This window comes from Trachemys scripta, chromosome 2 (genome assembly GCF_013100865.1).
Source record: "Trachemys scripta elegans isolate TJP31775 chromosome 2, CAS_Tse_1.0, whole genome shotgun sequence".
Classification (NCBI taxonomy): Eukaryota; Metazoa; Chordata; order Testudines; family Emydidae; genus Trachemys; species Trachemys scripta.
In genome coordinates, this window is record NC_048299.1 from 44,156,754 (window position 1) to 44,181,026 (window position 24,273).

Genomic DNA, 24,273 nt, shown 5'->3' on the forward strand with positions numbered 1-24,273 from the left:
AGAAGCTTGGTCCTGCGGCAGCCAAGCTTCTCTCCTCCCCCTTTTTCCCCCAGCATGGTGCTTTCTGGCCCCTCCGCCCCTCCTCCTCCTCCTCTCACCGGGCAGGCAGCGTGCCACTCAGAATCGGCTTGCGTGCCGTAGGTTGCCGACCTCTGATATATAGTTATAACTAGATGTACTACTTATGGGAATATCCTGATTTTTGAACATCTGAAGTTAAAAGCAAAGGCTGCATTGAGAATGCTGTCTTGCCTTGGCTTAAGAAAAGTAAAAGAATAATGAGGTGCTTGTTTTGGTGGGGTTTTTTTATGCTACAGGACAATAAAGAGCATATCCAAACTTCTTGAGACTGCAGCTGCAGGCTAATATGCTCTAAAGTGTTCTCCTTTTCTACGGGAGCCCTGGTTTCCTTTTAAAAACGTACATGTTTTGTAGGGCACAGTACACAAAGCATAGAAGCTGCGAGCATGTAGCAGTTGATCTGAATCTTCAACAAGACCATGGTTTAATAACTAGAGCAGAGTAGAAGTTAAATGGCCTGGATTTTCAGTCCAATTTTGTCATCAACTTTATAAGAGGTTGGACAAGTCACTTAATCTAATGCCTTTTGTTTCCCTTATCTCTAAAATTAAGATAAATACAGCTGGGCAGAGGACAGTAGTAATACTAAGTTGGTTTTGTTCTGAGTCAGAATAAACCCTCAAAATTTTAAAGTTCTGTGCAAAACGGAATCCAAGCTCTCCCTGAGCTGCCTGGTAAGCAGTTCTGGGAATTGGGGCTGTGGAGGAGCCAGGCTCCTAAGAGCCCCAGCGCTGGGACAGTCTGCTTGGCTGGCTGTCCTGGGCGGGGATCCTGGAAGCTCTGGAGCTGCAAGGAAGTGTTTGTGTAGGTCTTGCTATGATAGACTGAATCCAGCATGGGCACATGAATATCTTACAACTGGAGATCTGGAAATTCTCAAAGAACTGTGAATGTATGTATTGTGGTAAGCTTTCAAGGCAATCATTAGGCTGACGGGCAGTATTGTCCCAAGTTATTTAATTTTTTTACATGCAAAAATGAATACCTTGATGTCTGGCAAACATGGTCCAAATGCTTCCAAGAGAAGATTTTCATCTCTTACAGCTTTTTCAAAATCTGTGTAAGAGAGCTTGCCATCATGATCATAGTCCTAGGAAAGGAGGATAAGCATTATTGGTCAAAAGCGATTACTTACCTTACAGTAACTGTGCTAATGCTATAAAATAATTTAATCTTTGAGTGATTGTCGAGAGTGAATTCCACTCTTGGTGTATATGCACACAAGATCAGATTCATTTGGCCAGCAGTTTCTGTTGGGGGGGGGGTCTTGCTTGCACCCTATATGTTCTCGAATCCCCCACCTGATTGCATAAAGGGTAGAGTGGGCCAACTGTCCTGCAGTTCCTTGGCCAACACAGAATCCCAGAGGAATAGGAATCCATAGTAGCAGGGAAGGAAGGCCTGTCATGGAAGCCATGTGGATAGTACATCTCAAAAAACCAGTTACTATAAGGTAAAATACTTCTTCTAAGAATTGTCCACATGAATTTCACTTTTGGTAATTAATGTGCAGTGGTCTGATTGCTTTGAGATGGGCTTTAGGAGTCCTATTTAAACAGGACAGCTCTACCAACACAGGTGTTCACTCTGGAAGCCTCTAGCAAAGAAGAACATTTTATAAATGTTTCGTGAACGCCACATAGCTGCCTTACAAATCAGGGACGTTCTTCAAACTGGCAGCAGAGGCTGCCTGAGCTCTAATGGAATGAGCTCTAAGGTGACTAGGTAGATCTAACTTGGCTAGCTTATGACACTCTTATACAAGTGGAGACCCATTCTGTTTATCTCTGTAAGGATACACCCTGTCTCTTAACTCTCTCAGTCTCGGTGTGTTCTTCAATGATTTTGACCTGTTAAGGTAGTGTAACAATGACATCACTACATCAAATGTGTGACGTTTAGCTTCATCCACATACGAGTGAGAAAACTGGGAGATGAATTGGTTCATATGGAAGTCTGACACAACTTTGGGCAGGAACCTGGGATGAAGCCTGAGAGTGACCCTGTCCTTATGAAACACTTTATAAGGGAGACTAGCCCTGAGAGCCCCTACCCTCCAAGCTGATGTAATGGTTACTAAAAAGGCAGGCTTCATAAATAGGGAAGATCTAGGGAACAGACTGCTAAGGGCTCAAAGTGGGAGAGGGGCAATGATCCCTGCTAATATTATATTGAAGTCACAAGAGGGAAAGGGGCTCCTGCCCTGGGGGAAAAACATGGGTTAGGCCCTTAAAGAATCTCACAACTGTACAGTGAGAAGAGAGTGTGGCCCTGGATAGGAGGATAATGTACAGAGATTGCTGGTAGATGGACCTTTATAGAACTAATAGAAAGTCAGAGTGGTTTCAGGGTTAATAAATACTCCAGTATTGCTTGAAATTGGTGTTGTCAAAAGGAGACAGCTGTGATTCTGAAATGCCCAAATGAAAACCTTTTCTACCTAGCTGTATAAGTTAATCTAGTTGAACCTTTCCTGCTTTGGAACAGACTGTACTGAACTCCAACTAAACAGCTTCTTTCAATGGATGTCAGCCAGCCAGTGTTCAGGCTGTAAAATGTAACAATGCTCGGTCCTGGAGTATGACCTGATCATTGTTCTGCCAAACTCAGGCCACATAACTGGAGGCTGCGTTGAGAGGTTCACCAGATTTGAATACCAGAACTGCCTAGCCCGTGGTGGGGCTATACTGATAATCAATCCAGCTTAGGACACTGTATCATCCTCAGGTGTTTCCAGGTGTGGTGTTGTAGGGAGAGTGAGGTACCGTCATGATGTCATTTCCCCCTTTTGTATCTTCTTCACACTTGCTGGAAAGCTCTTTTGCTGTGACCTGGGTCAAACAGTTCACATTGTGTAGTGCTATCTCTGAGAGGGTTCTGTTGTACACAGTGCTTGGGGTAATCCCTGTGCTTGTGTGCATTTCCTCAGTAACATTGACACTGGTTGGCCTTTTTACTGTTGTACTAAAAGGCTGCTTGTGGGTGTTTAACCTCACATCATCTTTCAGTAACACATACATAGCCAAACTTCATAATTCCAGATACAACAACAGACATACCATCCAACAGATATTCATATCTAACAGATCAGATTTTTAGAATGATATGCAGCATACATTGTACAAAACATATCCTAATTACATGACAGCAGTGAATATTGGGGTGCCTACATGTCAAACTGTTAACAAGTTCCAAATAGTTGGAAGGTACTGGGCCAGTAGCATGATCTAGTAACTAATGCATCAAGTCCAGAGCCTAATGGCTTCCTGACAGAATGGAAATGACGTAGCTCCTCCTTGTCTGTTGACATAATGCATAGCTGTGGTATTATCTGTCAGCATTTGGATTGTGGATTACTGGAGCAGAGGGAAAAATGCTTCGACTGACAGGTAAGCATCCTTGACCTCATAGCCATTTATGTTTATATAAGGTTCTTGAGGAAACGACAGACGCTGTGGCTGAAAGTGATGTAGGTGAGCACCCCCCCCAATCCCTGAGTAGAGGTATCTGTCACCTGTCTTGGTATGTAGAGGTGCAGAGAAGGGTACTTCCTTGCACACCTGAAATGTATTTTTCCACCAGTTTAAAGAGAAGACTTTCTGAGGGACCGTGACCAACATATTCATGTTGTCTCTGCTGGGTAGTTACACTGATTTCAATCACCCTTGTAAGGTGAAGTTTTGCATAGGTAAAGTTTTGCAAAATGAGTATGAGGCCATCTGTCCCAGAAGTCTGAGGCATGCTCTTACCCACGTCTCTGGGTGAGATAGAACCTGGTGCATGAGGTTCACTATAGTCTGGAATCTCAAACAGTAGCTGGTCCCTTAAAAGGGATGGGAGGAGGAGATAGGAAGAGATGAAACTAGATTCAGCAATTTCCAGGACACATTAGTCTGAGGTGACAGTCCAGGCTTCCCAAAAATAAAAGGTGATTGCCAAAGGGGTCTGTGGAAGGGAAGTGATCCTTGAGAAGTTCTGTCAGGCTCTCAACACCAATACCAAACCTGCTGCCTTGTAGAAGATGCAGATTGTGCAGAAGTGGAAGAAGATCGTTGTTGATGGAACCTCTCCTTTTTATTGGTGGTTTAGAGGTCCTCTAAGGCTGATAATAATAATGGGCAGAGAGACTTTGTCTGACAGAAGACTGTGATCTTATTTGCTTTCTTCTTGGGGATAGAACTACGGATCCAAAGAGTGCAGAGTTGTCCTGGAGTCCTCCAATGAATGGAGGGCCTTACCTGTTTTGGAATTAAAATGCTTATTAACTTCAAAGGAAAGATCCTCAATTGTGGGTTGGACCTTCCTGTGAATCCTTAATGATCAAAGCCAGAAATATATCTTCTCACCGTCATAGAAGTGGTCATAGTAAGTGCTGTTGTGTTGGACATGTCAAGTGCATCTTGAATAGAAACGTCTTTCCATCATGATGGCTTTAAATTCCTCTCGATGTTCCTGTGATAGTTTGTCCCATTTTAAAAAGTCATATTTAAAGAAGAGTTGGTAGCTAGCTATAAGCCTCTGGAGACTGGCAGGTGAACAGACTTTGCATCCAAACAGGCCTAGCTAGGGTTCTTCTCCCTAGATATTTCTCTGGGAGGCCCTAGCAGCTTGGACTTCTCCTGGATGGTTCCTACAACCAGAGATCCCTGTACCACGTGAGAATAAGAATATTCAAAGCCACTGGAAGGGACTTCTGTCTGCACTCTTAGGTATAGCAGGAATCAAATACTGAAGTCTGTCTCAGTTCTTGTGAAGGCTCCAACGATATCTTATTTATCAGTATGGAAAGCCTGACAGTTATGGAAGAGGGCAACGTATCCAAGAGCTTGTGAGGTTTCCTCTGTACTACTTTATGATAATCTCCAGAGAGATTTATTTGATGAGGTCCTGGAATTCACTGAAGTGATCAATGAGGCTACATTTGAGTTAATTTAGAATCTTAAGTTCCCCAGTTCTTTCAGTAGCAGTCCATGGATAGGGCTAACAACCCTGATGTAGTGTTTATTAGCAACAACATAGTGGATTCATATAACAAACTTAATTTGGGTCTGATTCCTCATTCGCAGCACTGACCCCTTGTGATGTGAACCTCAGGATACAACATGGAACTGTGGGACTGCTGTGTCCCTGTAAGTCTCCGGCCTGGGCTGTCTCACACAATGCTATGCCAATGACAAGCAGTAAGACCCTTCCAGGTGCTGTGATCACTCAGCCATCAACATGTGGAGCCTCACACCCAGCTAAATTGCATGAATGCTCAGTGAGCCACTTATGAATCATACAGAGTCAGGCACCAACCAATCACCCCAGGCCCCAGCCTTGCACCCCAGAAATATACCATCTTACACTGCTTAAGACTCTCATGGACAGTGTAAGCTCATTAATAAGTTTGCCACTCCGACAAAAGGATAGTGCATGTGCAAGAGCCTTTGCTAACCTGAGCTGAGATTCCCCAAGCACTCCAACCAAAACCACACTGTTTTAGGTAAAATATAAAACAGATTTTAAGTGATTATAAGTAGCAAGCATAGAGATAAAAGTTGATTACCAAAAAGAAAAAAAAATGCAGTCTAAATTCTAACTTTAACAGACTAAGCAAGATTTGAATCAAACAGTCTCTCACCCTAATAGATGTTACAGGCAGATCAGTTCTTAATGCACAGATGGGGTTCCCTTTCAGCTTGGGCGCAATCTCCCCAGTTCAAAGACTTTGTCTTCTGGATGATCTTCCTGGTGTTGAGATGTGGGAGGTGAGAGGCCCAGTGATTATGTCACTGTCCCTCTTTTATACTTTCTTCCAGCTGCTAGAAAGATCCTTGCTGTGATGTGGGCGTCAGGCTGCCCCCATTGTGTATGTGCCCTCTCTCAGAAGTCTCTGGGATAGTGGATTCTTCTTGATGGGCCATCAACACCTGTCTGGCCATTGATAGTTGCTCCTTTGTCCCCACTGAAAGGCCAGGTGTGGGCATTTCCCAACCTCAAAACATATTTCAGTAACACCTATAGGTATACTTCATAATGTCACATACAATTCAAGAGGATATTAATGTTCAGCAGATCAAGACTTAAAAATGATACCTCACAAGGCATACTTTGTACAAAATGTATCAATCATATGACAATGGTGAATATGGGAGTTCCAAGTTGATATTCTGAGGTACAGAGTGTCGCATCCATCACCATCCATACCACCTAACTCAGTACCATGTTGGTACCGCTTTAATTTTAAAAAAGCAGAATGGAAGGGCTTCACCAACGACCTTGATGCCATTGTAAGAAAGACTGAACCAAACACCAGAAAATTATGACCAGTTTGTCAATGCAGCACTGACTGTCTCAAAGAAGTATATTCCACAAGGCTTCAAAACAAATTATGTGCGAGGACTAATACTGGTATGTTAAATCCTATTGGATTGGTATGCGAAATATAAAACAGAAGTTCAAAGCAGACCCATTCACTGAGGATACCATCACAGCCAGTGAAGAACAGATCTCTGCACTAAAGAAGGAAAAACAGAAGTAATCACAGAACCTTATTAAGAGCACGTGCCAACACTGGGGAAAAAAGCAGTAAAGAACTGGTTACGTAAGTTGTTTAACACATGCTCAGCAACATACAAAGGACCCAAGATCTGGCAGTGAGCATATGTAGTGGCACTCCTGAACTCAGGGAAGGATGCAACAGAGTCAAAGAACTTCACACCTATATCGCTACTGTGTCACTTCTACAAACTGTATGAGCCATCTCAGTCTGCACCACCTATCACCATTCATTAAAAAGCACCCAATCCCAGAACAAGCTGGGTTCTGTCCAGGCAAGTCATGCACTAGTCAAGTGCTGAACATCATTCAGTATATCGAAGATGGCTTTGAAAAGTGTATGATAGCAGCACCGTATTTGTTGACCTATCAGCAGCATGTGACAGTGAATCACATGTTATTTATAACATACAACATGATGAAAGAGGACCACCTCGTATGACTGACAATCTCTACTAGAGAACCAACGTTTTTATGTCGAACTATGCAGGAAGGGGAGTTGAAGGCAACCAACAAATAAAATGGCCTACCACAAAGGAGTGTACGCTCTCAATACATGAATGATCAACTAATCCATCTCAGCACAAGAAATGTTATCTGTGCCAATGACCTATGCATCACTGCCCAAGCTAAAAATTTTGTCCAGATCGAAGCTAAACTAACATCAGCACTGTCTGAGCTCTCAGTTTGTTACACAAAGAACCAATTGCGTACCAACCTAGCCAAAAGAGAGGCGAGTCTCTTCCATCTTCAGAATCATGAGGCCAATAGACAACTAAACATTATCTGGAATGGGGTATCATTTGCCCACTGCTGGAATCCTGTCTAGTTTGGAGTGATGCTAGACCACACTCTCTCCTTCAAGGCACATGTGGAGAAGACAAAAGACAAAGTTAGCTCCCAGAACAACATACTGAGGAAACATGTAAATTCAAAATGGGGAACCAACGCAGCAACTCTTAAGTGTCACTGCACTTGCACTTTGCTATTTGATCACTGAATATGAATATCCAGTGTGGGAAAGACTGGCTCATCCAAAGAAGCTAAATCCTGTGCTGAATGAGAGCTGCCACTATATCACAGGATGTCTAAGACCAACAAATGTGAACAGCCTGTACATGCTTGCCAGAATCGTGCCGCTAGATATCAGGAGAGAATTCACAAGCAAAATGGAATGATTATGACTGGTCAAAGATACCAGACATCTGCTACATGAGTGAACCAGGGCACTTAGCCACATGAAATTGTGAAAAGGCTTCCTAGCAGCAATGGAACCGCTTAAAAATATCACCGACTACACAACTGGAAATGTTGCACACATGGTTCAAAATACTCAAGGGTGTCAACATGCACATCAATGTTGCTGAATGCCTTCATACATGTATAAAAGAATTGGTTGACTTGGAGATGTTTAAATTGCTTCTGAACAAGAGTTGGCAGCTCAAAAGTCAATATGCCTAAGTGGAGCTATTCCAGTGGCCCAGAAACATGTGATAGTGGTGAAACACAAATCATGGAACATCTGTTGGTCTGCCAGCTCCTGGAGGAGCCATGCACCATGGAAGATCTAGCTGGGCTACAGACCAGGCCATATCATGTGCCTACACTGGGAAAAAAAGTGTGTGTGTGGTGGAAGGACATGAGAACATGATCAACTGAGGAAGACATCGAGGGATTTACTGCCTCATTGAGGGAGGATGAGGAAATCACAGTGGAAACAAGTTGTTTCTCTCCTGGCAGATATTGTTCCTCATCTCTTTCCTTCTGCCTTTCCAGAATCTGAGGCTGCACTAACTGACATGGCTGGGTTGGTCTATACTGCCTCTTTGGGGAGGGAGAATCTAACTCTGGAAGGGGCAGAAGATGCAGGTTTACAAGAACATGGCTGTACATCCTCCCTCTGCCTCTCAGGTTCTTCAGTAGGGACAAAGCTGAGTCCTACAAAAAGTGGAAACTAGGTCAAATTACAAAGGATGAAATATAAACAAACACATATGTAGGAACAAAATTAGAAAGGCAAAGGCACAAAACGAGATTAAACTAGCTATAGATAAAGGGTAACAAGAAAACATTCTACAAATGAATTAGAAGCAAGAGGAAGACCAAGGACAGGGTAGGCCTGTCACTCAATGGGGGGCGGGACAACTATAACCGAAAATGTGGAACTGGCAGAAGTGCCAAGTGATTTTGTTGTTTCAGTTTTCACCAAAAAGTTTAGTAGCAATTGGACAGCTAACATAATGAATGCCAGTGAAAATGAGGTAGGATCAGAGGCTAAAATAGGGGGAACATTAACAATTATACAAGTTAGATGTTTTCAAGTCACCAGGGCCTGATGAAATGCATCCTAGAATACTCAAGGAGCTGACTGATGAAATATCTGAGCCATTAGCGATTATCTTTGAAAAGTCATGGAAGACAGGAGAGATTTCCAGAGGACTGGAAAATATAGTGCCAATCTATAAAAAGGGGAATAAGGACAATCTGGGGAATTACAGACCAGTCAGCTTAAATTCAGTACCTGAAAAGATAATGGAGCAAATAATTAAGCAATCAGTTTGCAAATACCTAGAAGACAGTAAGGTGATAAGTAACATAAGTGACTCCCCTTGTGCAACCTGGTGGAGGTGAGCAGGGGGCGTTTGTGTGAATATGTTGTAGATGACTCCATACTGTGGATCAATGGTGGTGAAGAAAAGGAAGAGACCTCTAAAGATGAAGCCATTTTGTCAAGAGTGTCCTGGCTCTGCTGTATTTTCTCTACTTGGGTAGGGGATGAAGTCAATACCAGAGAGACTTCCTTCATCTGCCATTCTGATGGCCTGGTAACTGGTGACTTAGCTATCACCAACCTCAACCTCTCAAGAAAAAGTGACTTTGGTACCAGTCCTATAGTTAGATCATTTGTTGCCATCTAAAGCATATAAGGCACCAGAGACAGGATAGATGCAGTAGATACCAAGGCAACGAGTTCCAATAGATTGGTGCCAGAGGAAGGGCAGTCCGCAGATTTAGTTGGAACTCCAGGCACATGTTTAACAGACAGTACTGAGGGATCTATGTCAGGCTGTTGACTAACCTTCAATTGTTTAGCCTCAGATGAATCAGGTATTTGCTGACTCTTGTATCTCAACTTGGTAGGCATCAGGGAGGGTGATCTACATTTCATCTTACCTCTGTAGTGGGTGCTCCTTCCCACCTGTCAGATGTAGTCAAAGCAGACGACTGGGACCTATTGGTCAATGTAGCATGGAATCTTGGGGTTGAATTTTGTCTCACCAGGGTGCTCATGGAGAGGTACTGACCGGAGGACTGACATCTTGCTACATCCTCTCTTTTGGCATCCATGGAGGCTTGTATAGAGTACTTCATGAGGAACAATTTAGGCAGGTTTCACTGTAGCTTTTGGAGTCTGCTTAGAACTTTAGAGGAGTGATATATGGACACTGCTCAAGAATATGTCCTTCCGTTAGGCAAAAAAGGCACCTGGTATGCTTTCTGTTAAGCAACATTGAAGTGTCACACTTGGACCAGGTTTTAAGCCCCAGGGATTTTGCTTCTGCTATGCTTCTAGAGCCCCCGTACAAGGGAGAGGGTGAGGTAGAAGGAGTGTTGTCTAATACTAAATATCTGACTGAAACCATTTTTTGTTGTTGCCACCAGGCAAGAGACTAATGCTTCTAACCAAATAAATAATTATCAGTACTACTGCTAACTACACAGTGCACAGAGATGTAGGTGGAGAGGTTCTCTTTCACTGCCCCAGGCACTAATTAGGAAATGAGGGATGATTGGGGTCACTCTACCCTTTATATCCTCGAGGGAAGAGGGGCCACAGGTATCTCGAGTGCAAACGCGACCCCAACAGACATGGCTGGCCAAGATGATCTGATTTCACATACATGGGATTCATGAGCACCAAGAGTGGAGTTCATATTGATAATTATTCAAAGAAGAAATTATTTTATTGTTGTATTTGAAGTTGCCCTAAACATACGAAATTTCTAACATTTGAAGAGTAGAATGATTAAATGTGAATTAAAAATGATCTTCCATTACTTTTTCCTTTGTGGTAGGAGTGAGTTTAAGCCACAAATACCCTCATAGGTTTCCCCCCTCTCCTCCCTTACATCTCTGTCTGGTGCTGCGTCAGCCCAGTCTTCTTCTACCTAAAGAGAAACAGAAGCAGTCAATGCCAATCCGACATTGGCTGGATGTGTCACTAGGGAGAGATTCAAAGCACTCTCTGTGCCTGATATTGCGCTTTCCTTGGTGCTGACAGGCTTGCTTTTAATGGTTCATTATTAACAGAACTCACATAAGACCCTGGTGTAACTTGTGAATGGCTGAATCTTCTAGTCTGACTCAGTAGCTCATTATAATAAACTGGAATAAACAAGTTTTTAAAAAAATGCTGTTGCAGCTATGCAATGCTTGTTTATGGCTCAGTTAAATCAGACAGTTTGATGAATATATCAACAATTTTTTTAACTTTATTGTTCTTGACATTCTTAATATTGCTCCATTGTTGCCAACTTTTGTGATTTTATCATGAGTCTTGTGATATTTGGTGTTTTTCTTAAAAGCCTCAACTCATCTTACTATGTGAGAATCTCCGCTTTTATACTTTAAAAAAAAAAAAAAAAAAAAATTTCTAGTCCTCTTAGGGTTAATTTTTTCAAGCTTTTCTCCATAACCATAAGTTTTAACCATAGAAAGCAAATAAGAAGAACCCTGAAATTACATTTTAAAAATCTCATTATTTAAGCCAATTTCATATTTCTGTGAGCCTGACCTGATTTTTGAATGTTTGAGGTTGGAAATTCTATTGTTCTCTCACACACATAACATTACTTGAGTATTAAACAATTTATACTTCTCACATGGCAAAGAAAGAGTATGACAATTTGCCTATGTTACTAGACATGTTGCTACAATTTTAGCATCCAATTCTGCATTCATTACTCTCAAGAATAGGCCCAATGATAAGGCCCTTAGTTTACACAAATAGTCTTGGGGTTGTACTCTAAACAGAATTAGTAAACTGGAGAAGTAAGTTTTACCTAATAAAAATCAAGTGATAACATACAATTTTAGTAAAGAATAAAATTGTAGGTGACACCTTTTAGTGAAATAAATACAGAGCAAGTTTGAGAATCATATGTTCTCACAGAATAGATCAGCTACACCTTGGAGTTTTGTCTACTGGACTTTTAAAAAAAAAATTCCCAAGTATCTTTAGTTGATCAGGAGAAAATATATTAGTGTGATGAACTGAGCAAGGAAGGATAGTTTTGTTAGGACACTGGACTGGGATTCATGAGATCTGGGTTATATTTTTGGCCCTTCTTAGACCTCCTGTATGACCTGGGCAAGTCACTTAATATCTTTGTGCCTCAGTTTCCATTTGTAAAGTAGGGATAATATTTTCCTACCTCCTGGAGTTGCTGTGAAGATCAATTCGTTTATATTAGAGAGGTGCACCTTAACTCAAATAAACTGCTATTTAGGTTTGATACTTGCCATTTTCTTCAGTGTTATTTCTACCAAGTCCTTAATTCCCTCATCAGGATCTTCTTCTGATGGTTGTTTTAGCAGGCTATTCTTCAGCATATGAAACATTTCCTCTCTTGAAATGTATCCATCACCATTCAGATCATAGACCTCAAAACAATCTTTTCAAAAGAAATCTAATTTAATTTCATACAATAATTTTCCCCAATCATTAGAGTTGCTTGTTAGTTAGTTATGTGTTAGAACAGGTAAAGACAATTTTATACTGAGTAGCTCAGGAACAGAGAAGATTTGCCATGTACAAATGTTTTATGCTGATTGTTAATTATAATTTATGGATTGTTCATAGCTAAACTTCATTTCAGCTAAAATATATAATAGAGATTGAACAATATTATGCAATGCATAATAAATGACAGATTTTAAATAATAGTTACAGAAGTGAGTGGTTATTTGGAGATAAGGAAGGCTGTAAGAAAGTTGAGTTTTTGGTCCTAAAATTGAGGACACAGTTTGTTAAAGTTGCAGTTTGGGGTGCAGGTGTGGGTGAGTGGCTGGGGAGGCTGCAGAATCTAAACTTGTTTTGTAAATGATTAAATGTCAAGTTGGCAGCAGAGTCCTTTACCCTTCAACAGGGGCTGGATACCCCCTATTCCACCAATCCACAGGGTGGAGGCCTGAGCCCTGGCACCCTACAGTTAGAGTCTCAATGCGTGGAGGAGATGATGGTGTAGAGAGGAGGGGTTTACATTCATTAGGAACTGGGGAAACATTTGGGATGGGGGGAGCCTATACAGGAGAGATGGGCTCCACCTAAACCAAAGTGGAACCAGACTGCTGGCACTAAACATTAAAAAGGTTGTAGAGCAGTTTTTAAACTAGGAGATGGGGGAAAGCTGACTGCTGCAGAGGAGCATGTGGATCGGACAGAGACTTCTCTTAGGGGAGAGTCTAATGATAGAGAATCTCCAGGTTATAGTCAGGAGCAGAAGATGGAGGATGATAATGTAAGGGCCAGATCAGATGATAGATTCTTTTTTATGTGAATGTTTAACACATCAGAAAAGGGCAGACAAATAAACAGTGACAAGTTTTTAAAGTGCTTGTACACAAATGCTAGAGGTCTAAATAATAAGATGGGTGAACTAGAGTGGCTCGTGATAAAGGAGGATATTGATATAACAGGCATCACAGAAACCTGGTGGACTGAGAGCAATCAATGGGACACAATCATTCCAGGGTACAAAATATATCGGAAGGACAGAACAGGTCGTGTGTGGGGGGGAGGGGGGAAGTGGCACTATGTGTGAAAGAAAATGTAGAATCAAATGAAGTAAAAATCTTAAGTGAATCCACATTTTCCATAGAATCTCTATGGATAGAAATTTCATGCTCTAATAAGAATAAAACATTAGGGATCTATTATAGACCACCTGACCAGGACAGTGATAGTGATGATGAAATGCTAAGGGAAATTAGAGAAGCTATCAAAATTAAGAACCCAATAATAGTGGGGGATTTCAATTATCCCCATATTGACTGGGAACATTTCACTTCTGGACGAAATGCTGAGATAAAATTTCTCGATACTTTAAATGACTGCTGGTACGGGAACCCACAAGAAAAGAGGCAACTCTAGATTTAGTCCTGAGTGGAGCGCAGGAGCTGGTCCAAGAGGTAACTATAACAGGACCGCTTGGAATTAGTGACCATAATACAATAGCATTCAACATCCCTGTGGTGAGATGTTCTTCCCAACAGCCCAACTCTTTGGCATTTAATTTCAAAAGGGGGAACTATGCAAAAATGAGGGGGTTAGTTAAACAGAAGTTAAAACGTACAGTGACTAAAGTGAAATCCCTGCAAGCTGCATGGATGCTTTTTAAAGACACCATAATAGAGGCCCAACTTCAATGTATACTCCAAATTAAGAAAACACAGTAAAAAAACTAAAAAAGAGCCACCATGGCTTAACAACCATGTAAAAGAAGCAGTGAGAGATAAAAAGACTTCCTTTAAAAAGTGGAAGTCAAATCCTAGTGAGGCAAATAGAAAGGAGCATAAACGCTGCCAAATTAAGTGCAAGAATGTCATAAGAAAAGCCAAAGAGGAGTTTGAAGAACGGCTAGCCAAAAACTCCAAAGGTAATAACAAAATGTTTTTTAAGTATATCAGAAGCAGGAAGCCTGCTAAACAACAAGTGGGGCCCCTTGATGATCGAGATACAAAAGGAGCGCTTAAAGACGATGAAGTCATTGCGGAGAAATTAAATGGATTCTTTGCTTCAGTCTTCACGGCTGAGGATGTTAGGGAGATTCCCAAACCTGAGCCGGCTTTTGTAGGTGACAAATCTGAGGAACTGTCACAGATTGAAGTGTCACTAGAGGAAGTTTTGGAATTAATGGATAAACTTAACATTAACAAGTCACCGGGACCAGATGGCATTCACCCAAGAGTTCTGAAAGAACTCAAATGTGAAGTTGCGGAACTATTAAACTAAGGTTTGTAACCTGTCCTTTAAATCGGCTTCTGTACCCAATGACTGGAAGTTAGCTAATGTAACGCCAATATTTAAAAAGGGCTCTAGAGGTGATCCTGGCAATTGCAGACCGGTAAGTCTACCGTCGGTATTGGGCAAATTAGTTGAAACAATAGTTAAAAATAAAATTGTCAGACACATAGAAAAACAAACTGTTGAGCAATAGTCAATATGGTTTCTGTAAAGGGAAATCGTGTCTTACTAATCTATTAGAGTTCTTTGAAGGGGTCAACAAACATGTGGACAAGGGGGATCCAGTGGACATAGTCTACTTAGATTTCCAGAAAGCCTTTGACAAGGTCCCTCACCAAAGGCTCTTACGTAAAGTAAGTTGTCATGGGATAAAAGGGAAGGTCCTTTCATGGATTGAGAACTGGTTAAAAGACCGGGAACAAAAGGTAGGAATTAATGGTAAATTCTCAGAATGGAGAGGGGTAACTAGTAGTGTTCCCCAAGGGTCAGTCCTCGGACCAATCCTATTCAACTTATTTATAAATGATCTGGAGAAAGGGGTAAACAGTGAGGTGGCAAAGTTTGCAAATGATACTAAACTGCTCAAGATAGTTAAGACCAAAGCAGACTGTGATGAACTTCAAAAAGATCTCACAAAACTAAGTGTTTGGGCAACAAAATGGCAAATGAAATTTAATGTGGATAAATGTAAAGCAATGCACATTGGAAAAAATAACCCCAGTTATACATACAATATGATGGGGGCTAATTTGGCTACAACAAGTCAGGAAAAAGATCTTGGAGTCATCGTGGATAGTTCTCTGAAGGTGTCCGCGCAGTGTGCAGAGGCAGTCAAAAAAGCAAACAGGATGTTAGGGATCATTAAAAAGGGGATAGAGAATAAGACTGAGAATATATTATTGCCCTTATATAAAATAGATGGTACGCCCACATCTTGAATACTGCGTACAGATGTGGTCTCCTCATCTCAAAAAAGATATACTGGCACTAGAAAAGGTTCAGAAAAGGACAACTAAAATGATTAGGGATTTGGAACGGGTCCCATAAGAGGAGAGATTAAAGAGGCTAGGACTCTTCAGCTTGGAAAAGAGGAGACTAAGGGGGGATATGATAGAGGTATATGGATGCAATCAAGCCTGTAACAGTCAATGCATGTTGGCGAAACCTATGGAAAGAATGTGTGAATGATTTTAAGGGTTTCCTGACCATTGACAGAGAAGTGAAATGCATTGTTCAGGTGGCCAGCAAGTGAGTGGTGATGGCTTCGTCGACATCCTTGAGGAAGAAACTGAAAAATTAATTGAGAGCCACAGAGAAACATTGACTAACGAAGAGTTAGAGGAACTGATAAAATCGTATGCAGAAGACGAAGATGATGACGACGAACAGGAAGAGCCAGCAAGTTGGAATCTTCATTAATTTGCTGAAGTGTTCCAAGCAGCGAAACACTTGAATGATTTAATTTCTGAATACGATCCCTCTATGGAACGAAGTCTCAAAATCACATGTAGTATTACGGACTACTTGAGACCGTATCAAGAAATGTTTGAGCAGCTCAAGAGACAACAGTGACAGTTGCCGATCACCATGGTTTTTCAAGGAAAAACAACCAGCAGTAGATGAGCATACGCAATCAACTTCTCTAGCTGAACCAGAGCCAACCACTTCGTCTACGACTCACTCTCCATCACCTCCGTCTCCTGGATTGACATCAAGCCCTGATGACCCCCCTGTAATTACCCCCTGTAATTAAAAATACAGTACAGTAACATTATATTTTGCATATGTACTCATACTGTATACATTATACATATTACTGTACAGGGTTGTATACACAAAACCATGTACAGTATACTGTACTTTATGGGTGATTTAAGGGATTTTCAAGGGTAATTTTGACGATATGCAATCTTCGCCTTACGCGCTGACTTTAGAACCTAACCCCCGCGTAAGATGCGACACCACTGTATGGCTCTTATTCTAGAATTAGGTGAGGGAAGTGAATTTGTGGAGCCCCTGACATCACTGCAGGGCACAGCACGAAACAGTTCAAAGGCCAAGCCCAGCACAAATGTAGCTGAGCCCCAGACTCATGTGTGAAGACATGGAAAGAGATGCTGCAGGCCACAGGCCTTGTTTAGACTAAATAGAAGGTATATTTTTAAACTGCGGTAGCTAACTTATATGAAGGTTGCAGGTTGAAAGGTCTGTGATAGAGATGGATATGGAGAAGACTGACAGTGCGTGTACACACACACTTTTCCCCTTCTAGCTGCAAATCTCTCCTTAATTGTCAAGTGGCTCCAAGTTTATCTTGGCTTTCAAACCATGTCAAGCCCAGCCCCAAAGAACAAATGACTCTAAACCAATCCTGACTTCTGCTAAAACCTTCTGGTCCATTCCTTTGCCAATTACACTATTAAGAAAAAGCTTTCAGTCAGCAAAATACCCACCCAACCCTCCTATTTGTAAATACTATTCCAAACTGGTTTAGCCTACTTGTATTTGTCAATACTTGAGCTGGTCAAAATATTTTCAGTGAAACATTTTTCTGTCAGAAAGTGCTGTTTTGTTGAAAGAGAAATGTTTCTTGGAAACATATCTGTTTCAATGACAGATTTGGCAGGAAGGTTTCTCAGGTCCAGTTTTGACTCTTGGAGGGATGGAGGTGGGGAAGTTAGCATGACTCTATAGCCCAGGGGCTAGGGCACTGGCCTGCAATGTGGGAGACCCATGTTCAACTCCCAGCTCTGCCTGATTTGGATGGCAAAAAACAAAAGTCCAACGGTAACAAGCTTAGGAGGACTCAACCCAGTGTCATTATGTCCACCTCTTGTATCCGACCAAGCAACTGCTTTTGCTTAAAATGAATGCAGAAATTTTAAAAAGATCTTAAGAGTTTTTAAGATTAGGTTAAAGGCTATGCTTCAAAATAACAATCTCACTATTTTAGGCTTTTACTCCAGTGTCTAGGACAGAGTGGCTTCTGGACTTTTCTGCACTGATTTAGTAGTCCCTGTGAGGCTCCCCATGAACAGCATTTCACATGCCCCAGCTTGGGCCTTTAAATGTCTTTAATTCTTGGTCTTAATATCTTGATAAAGACTTTTTTCATGTCTGTGGGCTCTCATGCAAGCACAGAAATGGAAAACACAAAATTCCAATGGTAACAAGCTTTGAAGGACTCAACCCAGTAGCATGAAATTGTTCAAAGGAAAACCCTCCAATTATCCTGAATTTTATAACAGCAGATGATTAGTATTAGTTACATTTAAAAAGTAGATTTAAATAGTCATACATTTAATTATTACTAAAAATTGACATACACATAAACCTTACATTTCATCTTTTCTTCTAATGTCCCGCGAAGAAATATTGATAAACCTTCCACCCATTCTGTTACACTGACACAGCTGTCATTGTCTGTGTCAAAAGCACGGAACACTGAAGAGAGGAGAAAAGCTAGATGTATTGCAAATAGAATACTTACAGAGGGGCAATGCAAAGACAAACAATTCAAAATGATTTTGACAAAATGAAGAAGGTGGTCTGAAATAAATATCATGAAATTCAATAAGGACAAATGCAAAGTACTACAATTAGGAAGGAATAATCAATTGCACAAATATAAAATTGGAAATGGCTGCCTAGGAAAAAGTACTACAGAAAAGGATCTGGGGGTTATAGTGGATCACAAACTATCAAGAGTCAACAAAGTAATACTGTTGCAAAAAAAAAAAAAAAAAAAAAGCAAACATTCTGGGATGTATTAGCAGGAGTGTTGTAAGAACACACAAGAAATAATTATTCCACTCTACTCAGCACTGATAAGGTCTCAGCTGGACTACTGTGTCCAGTTCTGGGCACCATACTTTGGGATAGATGTGGGCAAATTGGAGAAAGTCCAGAGGACAGCAACAAAAATGATTAAAGATCTAGAAAACATGACCTATGAAGGAAGACTGAAAAAAATGAGTTTGTTTAGTCTGGAGAAGAGAGGGGTGGGGGGGATATAATAATAGTCTTCAAGTACCTAAAAGGTTGTTATAAAGCGGAGGGTGATAACCGGTCTTCCTTACCCCTTGAGAACAGGGAAAAGAAGTACAGTAACTCCTCACTTAACATCCTCCCGCTTAACGTTGTTTCAAAGTTATGTCACTGCTCCATTAGGGAACATACTCGTTTAAAGTTGTGCAATGCTCCCTGTAACGGTGCACAACTCCCCCTTGTGGTGCCTCCTGCTGGTCGTTTCTGGGAATTAGCTTGTCCAGCCTCTGGAGCGCCCTCTGCAGGCCGGTGTCCCGCTTGTAGCTGGCCCCGTGTCCCTCCAGGACCCCAGTGCCCCTTTACCCTGGGGTTGCCCCCTGGCAATAACCCCACCAATCTCTGGGAAACTCCCAACCCTCTAATCCCCACCTTGCCTCGGTCTGGGCTACTGCTAGTCATCGCCAAGCCCCCGCTCCCTGGGGCAGACTGCAGTGCAAAAGCCACTCATCATAGGCAAGGGGGTTTGAGCTGCTGCCTTCCTCTGTCTCCCAGTACCTCTAATGGCCTTGGACCAGGCCGTGCAGCCTGGGGAGTTGCCAGCCTGGAGCTCCCCTACTCCTCCCTAACCCTGCTTCACTCCTAGTATCCTTTCTGCAGACTGCCAGGCCCGAGAGCCTTCTCCTGGGCCTCTGGCTCACAGCCTTTTATACAGGGCAGCTGTGGCCTGATTGGGGCGTGGCGCAGCTGCTCTGCCTATCAGCCCAGCTTTTCCCCTGCCCCAGCCCTCTGCCAGGGCTGTTTTAAGCCCTTCCGGGCAGGAGCGGGGAACCACGCTGCTACACTCCCTTATAACGTCGTTTGACTGACTTTACAAGGGAGATTGCACAAGTTCCTCCTCTCTGCCTCCTCCCCCTCCCTTCCTCTGTCCCTCCCAGCGCTTCCCCTGCTGCCAAACAGCTGTTTGGCGGTGCTTAGGACTTTCTGACAGGGAGGGAGGGAGCGGGGAAGCTGCCCTCCCTGGGCAGGCAGGGCCACCCGGAACGCAGGGGCCTTAGGGGCTGCAGGGCCCTGGGCTAAGGGGGCCCCGGGGCCCTGGCCTGCAGCTTTAAAGCCCCTTTCGGAATGTGGCCCTGTGAGCACGGGCCGGAAGAGCAGGGGCAGCTGCACAGCCAGTGGCCGGAGAGAAACGGTGCTTTGAAGGGGAAGTACTGTACAGTATATAATGCCTTTTGTCTGCCCCCAAAAAATTTCCTTGGAACCTAACCCCCCACATTTACATTAAATCTTATGGGAAAACTGGATTCGTTTAACATCGTTTCACTTAAAGTTGCATTTTTCAGGAACATAACTATAATGTTAAGTGAGGAGTTACTGTAATGGGCTTAAATTGCAGCAAGAGAGACATTAGTTAGACATTAGGAAAAACTTCCTAACTGCAAGGGTAGTTAAGCACTGGAACAAATTACCTAGGGAGGTTGTGGAATCTCTGTCTAACGTGTTCTTAAAAACTCCAGTGACAAACACCTGTAGGTAATGGTCTAAATAATACTTAGCTCTCCCTCAGTGCAAGGGACTGGACTAGATGACCTACTTTGGTTCCTTCCAGTCCTCCATTTCTATGATTCAATACACAAGGCAACATTTTCTTTCATTTAGTGTAAATATGAACATTTTTGGCTGAAGATATTTGTGTGTTTTGATTTGCTTCACTTTTGCAAAAATTCCCTTATTCTTGATAAAAGTATCCCATCCTGGTGAATTCCCATGCAATGTTTCCTGCTGCAATTTTTACAGTGCAAATGTTGTCTTCCCTTCTGCCTGTGAGCTGATTGCTTTGTTTATTGCTTTGCTGATGTATCCCTGTTGTCCATGGCTTGCAAGACAGACAGGGGGAGTTCACAAATCCTTGTCTAAGAAAAACCTGTTTATCAACTTTTCTGACATGCCTGCTTTAAACACATTTTAGTCACATATTTTCAGCATGTCTGTATTGTTCTTTGCATGAGTACTTGTGGCGCCTTAGAGACTAACACATTTATTTGAGCATAAGCTTTAATGGGCTACAGCCCACTTCTTCGGATGCATAGAATGGAACATATATTGAGGAGATATATATACACGCACATACAGAGAGCATGAACAGGTGGGAGTTGTCTTACCAACTTTGAGAGGCCAATTAAATAAGAGAAAAAAAAAAACTTTTGAAGTGATGATCAGGATAGCCCAGTACAGACAGATTGATAAGAAGTGTGAGAGTACTTACAAGGGGAGATAGATTCAATGTTTGTAATGGCTCAGTCATTCCCAGTCTTTACTCAAACCTAAATTGATTGTGTCTAATTTGCATATCAATTCGAGTTCAGCAGTTTCTTGTTGGAGTCTGTACCTTAATCTCTAAGGTGCAACAAGTACTCCTGTTCTTTTTGCGGATACAGACTAACACGGCTGCTAATCTGAAACCTGTTCTTTGCATGTCAACCATACATACATAATGCAAGAATATTAATGATCAGTGAGTTGATAGTTGTCCAATGTTAAGACACCTTTTAAATAAATATGACTACAATGTGTGGGGTGCACTGACCTGGTCAGGCCAGCTGAGACTCACTGCTACATACCAGAGAGCCCCTTGCCCTCTGACTTGGTATGCTCTTAGGGTCACACCTCCCCTCTTACAAAGCTGCAGGAGAGTTAGTCATTGAGTGACCCATATGCAGTGGGTCAGAACCCTGGACAGAGCGTATGCCACCATTTTTTCTTTCCCTTTTATACATACACTCTCCATATCTTATTCTTGGAGCATCACATACCAAATGTTAACCTGCAAGGCAAAGTAAGGACTGGCAGAGCCCTGAGGAGTTTATTTGGGTGGCTAACTGAATGTGGGTGTCAGAAGGTGACAGCAAATCTCTCTCTCATCGAGGTGGGAAAAACACAGTGACCTGGTTCTGGAAGAAAACATCACACACAGGTGAGCGATCATACTCAGTGCAGATGTGTCAATCAATGGCCTTTTCATAAGAAACTTTTATCTTCTGCTCTAAGCAAGAAATTGTCAATTTTTTCCATAGTTTGGATTGTATTTTAATAAATTGTCTTTTGGACTCGTCCAAATCAAATCACACACATCACTTTGCCTGCCATTCATGATCCCACTTGCAATTGTGCAACATCCTTGTGGCAACTACAGCAACTATTCTATTCTGTATAGGTTCTTATACTGCACTCATCATCATAGTATCTGAGCACCTTCTAGTAGTGCATTAAACAATATGACGAATATCTGTCACATCTGTTTTCTCATCTCCATGGGGAGAATGGTGTACAGTGGAGTGTCTTGTTTTGGAAGGATTTTTGTTTGGGGGGATGTTAATTAACATATATGCAGCTCCTCCTCCTTGTTTCCAGCTACCTTTACAGGCATCAAGGCTCTCCTCTCCAATGCTCTCGTAGAGCAACAAGAACGAGAAGCCAGCATCATGTGAACTGGGAACACTCCATGGACTACTAGCACTTGCTTCACAGACCAGTTTGGAAGCGGTTGCCCTATGTGTCTTTTACAGAAATTACAGCCTTTTTTAATCAGTTAGTCTCACCTCGGTCCATAATCATGTCATCTGTCATCCCAAATGTGACATGCAGAATGTTTCTGAACGTGTTACGATCTAAGCCAATGGTGGCATGCCGATCACTGGGTTCAACCACTAGGGTGTGGAACAGCTTTATGAGACATTCCACTTCAATTTTATTGACTGTGAAATAAAAAAAAAGTTATAATAGAGTTTATAATATTAAGTTCCATGCAAAACTAAGGAGAAGCTGCAACCTTAACATTGTAATAAATCTTTAACACGTTATAAAAAACAACAACAAAACATGAAGTAAATACCTCTCAGGGACCGCACCAGTTTCCTGAGGAGGCATGAGATGTTTGGCAGTTTTTTCCAAAAAGAGAGGTAACACTTGTTCAGCTCTATGTAAAGGAGGATACTATCATTTCATTAATGTTCAGTGGGTTTAGACTCTGTAATGCTGTCAAGGTGAGAAGTGACAAGAAGACTATTGTTTCAGTCTACTATTATATTTAGAAATATCACAAATAAAGCTGGAGAAATGCTATGTAAAGGCTTTTAAAATCAGGATTCATAATACTTTGATACTTTTTTCTTTTAACTGTTCCACATTTGAAATTGGTCTCTTCAGGATCAGACTGAACCACCAGCTCATCAGCTCCAATGCCATTTCCATTCCCGTGAAAACGGACTTCAGGTCACAAGAGAACAATATACACTTGTTTTCAATATACCTTAAAAACTTGTGTCCATATATAGCTTAATATAGGCTTAAAGAAAGAGAGAAGCATTTTCTAGCCCTCTCTCCTTTCTCTCAGCTACACATCCTTTTCTTAAATATTATAACAAATGTGTGACCAACAAGAGCTTCATGATTTTCATTGTACTGTTCACTATATTCATTTTACTGTGACAGCTAAAGTAGAGCTCACATCTTCCTACTCAAGCTAAAGGAGATTCCCAATTAGCTTTTAGCAAGGCCTTTACAAACTAATTAGTTATGACTCCGTCTTGTAGTAGGCCATGTTACACATTGGCCAGGTCTTTACAACATATAGAGACAGGTATGTTCCCCATCTTAATTTCAGAACCCAAATTTTGAGAGGCCTACAACAGTGTAAGAATTTAATAGAGATGCAGATTGAATATACAACATACTCTGTGGCAGACACATAAGGGGTGAGTGGGATCCAGTAGGGCTGATTTTGTAAGGGGACCAACATGGGTTTTCTAAGGGAGCTGGAAGAGTTTTGATGGCACTAGTTCCATGACAATGGGGAAGTGCAGGTGAATTCCTGGGGGTTGTTTCCATGGGGATGGGGCAGCTGCAGGGGAATGGGCTGGGCATTAGGGGATGGATCCATGGGGGCTGCAGGTGAATGCCCAGGGGTGGGCAGGGTATTAGGGGCTGGATCCATGGAGATGGGGGTGCAGAGGAGGTACTGGGATGATGAAGCAGGGGTGGGGGGACGTGAGTAGGGTGACCAGACAGCAAGTGTGAAAAATCAGGACAGGGAGTCGGGGGTGGGGGGAGGTAATAGGAGCCTATATAAGAAAAAGACCCCAAATCAGGACTGTCCCTATAAAATCGGGACTGGTCACCCTAGACATGAGTTTTGCTTGGGGCGGGGCTGGGAACTGCTGGGGGAGCCCGGGCCGTGGGCCGCAGCAGGCCCAGGCCGTGCCCCGCACTCACAGTGCTTCGCGGTCCTGCACAGCGACTCCGCGACCTTCTGCAGCTTCTTCCTGTTCATGGTGCTCTCGAGCCGGCGCGGCCCGTGCCCGGCAGCGGCTCTTCTCCTAGGAGCCGCACGCTGTCACCATGGAAACAGAAGACCGGGGACCAGCCAATCACAAAGCAAGAGACCGGGCCTCCCGCAGAGGGGCGGGGACTCATAAAGCGTCATTGCTCAGTAACGTTAGCAACGGCTTCCTCGGCCGCTGCCCAAGTACGGGGTGTGAGCAGGTCCTTTCTCAGCCGAACCCCGTTCACACACCTGTGCTGGCAGCAGCCAGCCTCGCTCAGCAGCCCCGTGGGCACCGGGCCCACACCGCCTGTGGGGAGCG

General features: G+C 42.4%; 1 protein-coding gene across 1 annotated transcript in view; it reads right to left on the reverse strand.

Annotated features, from left to right (window-relative positions):
- EFCAB1 (EF-hand calcium binding domain 1) overlaps positions 1 to 24,059 on the reverse strand; it is a 25,331-nt gene extending 1,272 nt beyond the window's left edge. The window contains exons 1-5 of the mRNA XM_034760438.1: positions 23,903 to 24,059; positions 22,231 to 22,386; positions 17,987 to 18,091; positions 12,145 to 12,296; positions 1,067 to 1,171 (exon numbers count right to left, since the gene is read on the reverse strand). Coding sequence (XP_034616329.1) covers positions 1,067 to 1,171; positions 12,145 to 12,296; positions 17,987 to 18,091; positions 22,231 to 22,386; positions 23,903 to 23,960 — 576 coding nt within the window. The 5' untranslated portion in view covers positions 23,961 to 24,059. The remainder of the gene's footprint in view (positions 1 to 1,066; positions 1,172 to 12,144; positions 12,297 to 17,986; positions 18,092 to 22,230; positions 22,387 to 23,902) is intronic.
- Positions 24,060 to 24,273: the final 214 nt, after the last annotated feature.